Here is an 8,370-nt window from a genome sequence, read left to right as displayed (position 1 = left end):
TCATCTAAAATTTATATTTCACAATTACACAAAATATTGTAAATTTTTTTTTAAAAATCTTACTTTCAATAGAGACAGACTGTGTTTTTCTTCCATTTAGTATTTTTTAAAAAGATTGTATTTCAAACATATATTTAGTGAAAAAAATAAAAACATTAACATACCAAACAATAAAAAGTGACCTGAACCTTTTTTTTTTTTTTACTTAATTTTATTATTTCATTAATTTGTACGACGCACGTTGAAACGTACACAAAATACACATACAAAAAGTAAGAAAGAAATACATATTTATATAGATATAGATATATTTATATAGATAGATATATTTATATAGATGTATGGATGCAAAGGGAAAAATTTTACTAACGTTTCAAATGTTACATGTTTTTGTTTTTTGAAAAACAAATAACTGCTTTTTCTGTTCATGGAGTGTTTTATGTTAAGTACAAACAATAAAGTTTAATCTAATTTCTAAAATTAAAAATTACCATTCTCCATTGTCATATTTTGTGACCGAAAATGTTTGTGTGTTTAAATGTTTCTAATTGTTGGAATATTTATTTAAAAGAAGTGCATTTAGACAGAAACTAACTTAAAAAGCTTTTATCTAAAGGAACGACTGGATTCACATTTTGATATTCAACAAAAACATCAACTTTTTTCCTTTTTTTGTGTGCAAGATGGTTTTTTTTCCACTTATTTTTCACATTAAAATGCACAAATTAACATGTTTGATAGTTAGTTCTGTTTCTTTTATCTTTCCCTCCAGCTGATTTCACTGATTGCAGGGTTTTTTTTTCACCTCACTGTGATTGGCTGACGCTCTCACCCGCTCTCCTTGAGCAGAGTCGGCGCTCGTGTCTGAACCCAGCCAGTTCAACCTTTGGACGCGCGTCGCTGCCGGTCAAAGGTCAAAGGTCGCCGCCATGTCCCATTTTGTTCAGCAGTGACATTGAACCTGCTCAGACATTAATCGGCTGAATCTGCTGAACATACCAAACCTTCAGGGGATCTGGAAAGTTTTTAAAAGCCTGATTCATAAATAGATTAAATCCATTTTTAAAATGTCCTTAAAATGTCCTTAAAATTCTATACACAATACCTTTAAAAAAAAAAAAAATGCAAATTCATCAAAAACCAACCAAGAAATCACATGTACATAAATATTTAAAATTTTCTCATTTGATTTTGTTTAATATCTTTAAACTTTTGTATTGCAAAAAAAAATATAGATATATATATATTCCATATTGGTCGAGTCCTCGCAGGGTCACGGCTCCACGTGCCTGCTGTGTTTCCCCTCGTGTGTGTGTGTGTGTGTGTGTGTGTGTGTGTGTGTGTTGCACACCTGAGATCCACCCCCTCATCAACACCAGTATAAAGCCTCTGGTTCTTCCTCCCCTCATCAACAGATCAGCTCTGCCTCGTGTGATTCGGCTGATCTCTTCCTCTCCCGTTTCTTTAAACTGATCAACTTTTGAACAGCCAATCTCACTTTGAATTTAAGGGTGTAGTACATCTTTAAGTCGTTGGGTCGTATTTGCTGCTGCCCTGCGACCCGATCTCGACTTGACAATCAAACAAGATGACATGATGTCAGTGTGTTTTTCACAAACCGATCAGATGTTTAAAGGTCCAACAACATTGTATTCAAAGTGTGTTTCTTATATCCAGCCCCAGTTCTGAATGCCATCCAGTCTAAAAGTCCCTCCGGTGTCTCCACTGACAACAGGCTGTTGCTGTGTCTGTCCCTTTTAATGCTCATGAGCTGCGTCCGTTTTCTGGTAGTGTTTTTGAGAAGAAAAGAAAAAACTGGTGCCTGCTCATAATTTTAGGCCACGTTTACACGTACCGGGGTATTTGAAGAAATATTTCTCTGCATTTGGGCGTCGCATTTACACATAAACGCAGCTACGACTCACCACAAACGATGGTTCCTGAAAACTCCGCCCACAGTGGATATCTGGATAAAATCCAGTTGAATGTAAAGGGTGGTAGGTGGATATTTACGTCATAATTTGTGACGTCATGTTTTTTTATGATTGCCTCTCGCCGCACTGCCCCCTACAGGTTTGGTATGCTCATAGCAGCTCTGAACCAGGTGTATATGCGGGTCTGTGTCAATGAAGATTGTCTTTGAAGACGTAGAGGGGGAAATATCCATTTTTGTAAAAACGTGGGTACACGTAAACATGGCCAGCTTATTTCCCTTCATGATGTCATAAAGGGAAAATCTTTGATTCGCCTGTATGAGCACACGTTTTTTTTAAACCGCTGAGCAAGCAGGTTTGGGGCCTCATACACAGGCATTACTATTAGAAAACCATTAAAAAATGAATCCAGATAAATTCTACCTTAAAACACTTTCACTGTCTCCCTGGAGTTTAAGCCTGCGTAAAAATTCACGTGGGTACAAAATCATTGACACACCATCAAACTATCTCAGTAGTCAAATGTGTGTTGGCGAAATTAACTTTCTCATCCCGAAATAAGCGGGGAATTCCTGTGTGAGCAAATGAATTAATGCATCACATCCAAACAGGAGCCATTATTCTGGAGAGAGGTTTTTTTTTTTTTTTTTTTTTTAAAGTCAACCCAGTAAAAGTTCTAGACATGGTCAGACATGTATTTATTTAAAAAAAAAAAAAAAGTGCTGACACACTCTCGCAGTACAAATACTGTCTTGACTTCTTATCTGAACTATTACACAACTTCTGAATTCAAGTGAAAGCTTATCGCTGATTGTGAGAAGAAGATGGGGGAAGAAAAAAAAGATTCTGTCAGGGAAAGTAAATAAGAGTTGTGGAACTTTGAAATGTGCTATCTCATGGTTCAAGGTGTATCGTCACGGTAAACAGAGACCGAAATACCTGGGCTGCGTAAACAGACAGGAATAAACCCAGACGCTGTACGGGCTTGAAAATATTGACGCGTGACACTGACCGGCCGCAAGTCTTTTGTTTCATTGGTGTTCAACTAACGATCCGTATGAAAACCAGCGACTTTGGGGAATTCAGACGCTCCCAGGGAAGAGTTGGCCGGGACAGTTTGTCCGAACGCTTCGTGCAGCACAGGAGAGCCAGACAGGAAGTTCAGCGTCGGGTCGAACTTCACCCACTTAGATACGAAGCAACAGTAAACAACAACATTTTATTAACACGACAGGAGTCAGATTGTATATTTTTGTAAATACGTTAGGCCTTAACCTTCCAGATAGCGAAGAGGCTTTGCTCCGGTGGTTTAAAAATGATGGATTCAATGTCACACACACACACACACACACACACACACACATATATATATATATATATATATATATGCCACATCTGAAGCTTTTTGAAAATTCTATAATATAGTAATATAGAATTTTATTTTTAATTTTATTCTCAAAAAGACTCTCCTGGCTGAAATGGTTAAAACGGCTAAAATTGCTATATAAAAGAAAACGCAATTTTTAAAAAAAATTTATGACAAAAAAAAAAAAAAGCATCCAAAATGATTTAGAAAGGTGAAGAATGGAGCAAAAGTGGGAGACATGACGAGAAAAAAAGATGGTCAGAAGTCAAAATGGCGAAAACAACCAAACTAGCTGAATTAAAGTTAAAAATGGCTTAAAAAAAGATAAAAAGGCAAACTTAATAATGCAGTCATGAATCTACGTTTAGCAAAACTACATGAATATGTTTAGATGCTCGACAATATTTTCTGGCAGAAATAACAACATAATAACAAAAACAATCATCGAGCAGCAGTATTTCACTTACGCTTCGTCAAATTCCCCCATAGTCAAAATAGTCCGTCAGAAAATATTGTCCCCCGGAAACAAATCCTGTTGTTACAAACCACTCCGCGCTTCCGTTGTGGCCTTTGCCATTTGCTTTGTGGCTTTTTGCGGCTACCTTGCAACATTGGCATGTTTAGGCCACCGTACGTCGCTGCTTTCTTTAGGCCGTTCACATGACAGCATTTATACAAACAGAAAATATTGCAGTGAAATCTGTGTAAATTTTGGTGTCGGGGTTAAAAAAAAAATTTAATTTCACAGGATTGCGAGAGGTGGAGCCAAGCAGGTTTAAAAATCAGGACTTTAAGAGGTCATGTTATAAAAAAATTTACTTTCTAAAAGTTCTCCAACAGTACTAATCGCCCTCATACCTGGAACGACGCTCCAGAAGTGAACACAGTCTGTCCTCTCTCTCCCTGGCTTGTTTCACTTTTTAAAAAGTGTGTTGCTCCGACCAGCCAATCAGAAATCAAACCCTATATAGTGTCATCGGGGGGGGGGTTTAACCAATCCCAATCAAGGTAGGCCCCTCCCCTTTGACTCCTCCCATAATTAGGCAGCTCTGGTCTGGCACATGGCACCACGAGAGGAAGTACTTCCTCCTCTTCCCAAGATGGGCATGTGTGGGCGGAGCAGTTTATAGCAGTTTATTTGTGGACCTTTTATTTAATACCAAATTTTTTTTAATCACTTTTAGCCTTTTCGAAAATGAGCCAAATGCAAATATATCTATATTTTTAAAAAGATCATAGTGTTTGAAAACTGTCCTACATTTAATTTGCAGAAAGCTTCAGAGAGCCACGACAGACCGATGTGACTTAAGTGTCTTCATGTTGTGCAACAAAATTTAAAAGCTATAGATTATTAAAAAAATTATTGAATTTGTCTGATTTGATGATTTTTTTTTTTTTTTTTAAGTGAGCCTGAAAATATTTTGTAGAGACGAAGTCCTTATTTTTTCAAAGTACCTCGCTTCTGTTAATTTAGTTTATTTCACTTAGTGACAAAAAATAAAGAAAACATTTGTACAGTTATAAATGAAAGGGAGCAGAAGGACGCATGAACTTATATAATAATAATAATATAATAATGAGTACAGAGTCTGGGAGTTTTTCTTTGACTGTACTTCTTTGTATGTGCACAATATCCTGGTTTTAAGTACTTTTTTTTAACTCCACCTCTTTTACAGAAATGCAGCGTTCCATCAATTTGCTCCTAAATCTTCTGTGATGTCACAGAGGGAAGGTTTCCCAGGGTGCAGTTTGCATGTTCTCCCCCCCCCCCCAACACACAAAAGTGATGCAACAGAAGCACAAAACTCCTTTTTATGTCCTCCATTGCGTTTATTTCGCCTCTCGTCCATCCTTCGACATGTAAGTAACACAGTACAGTTAAGCGGTACACAGTACAAAGATAATTTTGTCGTCGTTTTTTTTTTTTAAAAAGTGCAGTCAGCGTACAAAGTATCGGCGGCCGCCCGTCCCGTGTGCACAAAGTAAACTCTCAGGGGATTAAAGTCCGAAATAACAAAACAAACAAAAAAGCTTTCAGACTCGAGGTTGGAGCTTCGTCCTCGATACTTGTACGCTCGGGTTGTCGCTTACAGATTTACGATTTTCTTAAAAAAAAAGAAGAGTTCCTGTTCGGGAAGTTGGAACCAGCCAGTCAGACTGATTGAGTTTTCTCAAACAAAACCAGTAAAACTATAACATTTATAACATTAAAAACAAAGTAAAATAAATAGTAATGGGAGAGAATCGCCGCAGTGAGCATGCACTACAGATTACTGCAGATTCCATGTAATCTAATATTTGGCATTTTACAGAAAACTATCCAAATAAAAGACTTCAACTAAAATAATGATCATTTAAATTTTTTTTAAAACAGTTGCATTCTTTTTGTAACCTCTGCTCCTTTTACTTTTTGTCGTCAGTATTGGCGTTTCGCCGTCTCCCATCGTCGACCCCACGCTTCAGAAAACGTCTCAAAAAGAGCAGATTTTGACGAGTAAAAGGATTCGCGAGGTCCGTCGGTTAAAAGGATTGACGGCCGAAGATAAAATAACTCTTAAAAAAAATAAAAAAGTGTTTTTCTGTTTTAAACTGTCAATACAACCTCGTTATCAAGCCCTGCAGGCGCCTGATTAGTTTGTGGAGATACGTTTAAGGCCACAACAGTTAAGATAAAAAAAGGGGGTTTATTTAAAATAATTTTATGTTGCAGAAAATATATAAAAGACTCGCTGATTTAAAAAAACAATTTTTTTGCACTTTGCCCATTTCGCTCGTATTGACCAGCTTATAACACACCAGAGGAAGCAGAAATCCCCTCCACAACATACTTTTCTTTTTTTTTAAGTATCGAGTCCATTGTGATCACGTCGAGTTTAAAGAAATAAAATAAAAAAGAAAGAAATTGTGACAAACAAAACGTTGGATAAGTGCATGTCTCAGGCATCGGAACCCGTCAGCGTTTCCCGCTTTCGTCTCAGTATTTGACGGGCGCCGAGGCGTGGCTGCTGGAGCATTGCCCCGCCCTGCAGGGGGAGAAAAGAGAGGAAGAAAAGCTTTTTAGCCATTTTAAATATGTTTTAAATGGGAATGATTTTATAAGGTTAAACAATTATAGGTCAGAAAAAAGAACTTGAAACTTCAGCTGTAGTTTTTATAAACGTTTCAATATTGTTCACAATGTCTATTACTGCAAAAGGCATTAATTCAGTAATTTGAATTAAATATGTTGAACTGCTTTGGTGTCGTTATGTGTCGCATATAATGAAAGTACATGTGCAACCGTGTTAAAAAAAAGGTTGACAAATTATAACATATATTAATTCCAACCCTCATAGGTGTAAATTATTGTTCTTATACACTGCAAATTGCTTGGCATTTGTTTAGTTATTTACTTATATTTCATCTTTAATCTAGATTTAAAAAAATCTCATTTCAACATTTCTTATCAAGTAAAATTTACTCGCTTTTTTTGCAGTGTGCATGTTCATACATGAGCTTGTTGCATTAATCGTTTCATCAGACACGAGGGCGATAAATAAATAAATAAATAAACTTTTTTTAAATATTTAAAAAAAATACACCAATGCCCATTAAAAAAACAACTTTACCAACAAATTGTTGAAATTTTTTTAAATTTGTTCGCTGTTGTTTGCAGAAACAAAAGACATTTAACATCGTGTCCTCCACTAAACCCAACGAAGTTTTACTTCTGGTCCATCAAAGCGACGATAAACGTGAACGTGTGTTTACCTGCAGAGTCCGGTGGAGCATTCGTAGTTGTTTTGGCAGTAGGCGCCAAACGGCTTGCTGTTCAAGATCCTCCACAGCGGCGTCATCCGGGCCACCCTCCTCAGCACGCGGACGCCATGTTGCCCCGTCGCATCTGCGCCGTCGTGGGCGACGAGCGGTACCACCGGGCCGGCACACGCCTGTCGGGGGGGGGGGGGGGGGGGGGGGGGGGAATGGCCATTTAGAAAACAAGAAGCATGCTGGGAAGGTAACGTCTGAGTTTACAAACGACCACGGTAAAGTTTTTTGTAAATGCAAAAACTAGAAAAATGTTTCTGTTGTTCGATCGCGACGTTGCGCCTCAACCCACCTGCTGAGTCAGCATTATTAGCACGATGCACAGCACCACCGCCGCTCGCTTTTGACCGAAGAAGCTTCTCTCCTGCATCTCGTTCCTTCTTCTCGTCTTTCTCTGCGTAGCCTCCACGGGTCTCCGGCGCTTGAAGTAGGAAATCCAGACCCGAGTTCAGTCCAAGTCGGAGTCGGTTTAGTTTTCTCTGTTACTTGCACTTGTTGATTTTGCTGGAAGTCGACCGGTACTCAGCGAACTCCTGAAGACCGGGCTCTCCTTTTTATAGTCAGGCTTTGTATCCCAGGAGGAAGGGCGAGGGAGTCACAGTCCATGCTGTGTTGTCCACTCCTCTCTCTCTCTCTCTCTCTCTCTCTCTCTCTCTCTCTCTCTCTCTGATAGGACAATGATTGGTTCACTAATAATCAGGAATTTTTCCATCTCGTCGCCGCCGCTGCCACACACATTCACTAAACTTTACTGACTCTCCTATCAAGCTGGTTTAGTGATAGTTAGTTGGATCAGACACCAGACACGTGACGGTAACTCACAGCTGGGTCAGAGGGGTTTAGGAAAACCAGAGGTGTGTGTGTGTGTGTGTGTGTGTGCGTGTCTAGTGTGAACGAACTCCCAGTGTGATAAGGTTTTTATCGAGCCGCAGCGTCTGTGTGCCGCAGCCGGTGTATCTTTAACCACCAAGGCCGGCGACCCAGTGCAATCTCGCAGTCCCAACTTATACAACATAGGCCACGGCGTCGCGTATCGCCGCCGCCGGCCCCAGACGTGGTTTACATAAGCGCGTCCACTCGGGCGCACGTGACTTCGGTGTGTCCATACATGCAAGCTGCCGTTTATTTTAACCATCAGCGAGCAGGCGGACGAACCCGAACACGGACGCCAGTGTTTGTTTTGAGGAGGGTTTTTATTTGCTTTATGTACCTCTTGTACCACATGGAGGGCGGATGGCGTCTACAGAAGCCTTTAGCGCGCTA

General features: G+C 39.2%; 1 protein-coding gene across 1 annotated transcript; it reads right to left on the bottom strand.

Annotated features, from left to right (window-relative positions):
- Nucleotides 1-5,113: 5,113 nt before the first annotated feature.
- Nucleotides 5,114-8,088, bottom strand: leap2 (liver-expressed antimicrobial peptide 2). Its single transcript, XM_080486406.1, has 3 exons — nucleotides 7,400-8,088; nucleotides 7,051-7,229; nucleotides 5,114-6,323 (listed from the first exon to the last, which is right to left on the bottom strand). Exons 1-3 carry the CDS (start codon nucleotides 7,475-7,477, stop codon nucleotides 6,275-6,277), a joined length of 306 nt encoding a protein of 101 aa, XP_080342532.1. The 5' UTR covers nucleotides 7,478-8,088; the 3' UTR covers nucleotides 5,114-6,274.
- Nucleotides 8,089-8,370: the final 282 nt, after the last annotated feature.

The sequence above is a fragment of the Lipophrys pholis genome, assembly GCF_963383615.2.
Source record: "Lipophrys pholis genome assembly, chromosome: 18".
Taxonomy (NCBI): Eukaryota; Metazoa; Chordata; class Actinopteri; order Blenniiformes; family Blenniidae; genus Lipophrys; species Lipophrys pholis.
The sequence above is the reverse complement of the archived record's forward strand: the minus strand, read 5'-3'. Positions and strand labels throughout refer to the sequence as shown.

Coding starts and splice junctions, on each gene's coding strand:
- leap2 (XM_080486406.1), bottom strand. CDS start 7,477: ATGCAGGAGAGAAGCTTCTTCGGTCAAAAGCGAGCGGCGGTGGTGCTG. Junction 7,230..7,399: donor TAATAATGCTGACTCAGCAG/GTGGGTTGAGGC, acceptor CCCCCCCGACAG/GCGTGTGCCGGCCCGGTGGT. Junction 6,324..7,050: donor TGCTCCACCGGACTCTGCAG/GTAAACACACGT, acceptor CTCCCCCTGCAG/GGCGGGGCAATGCTCCAGCA.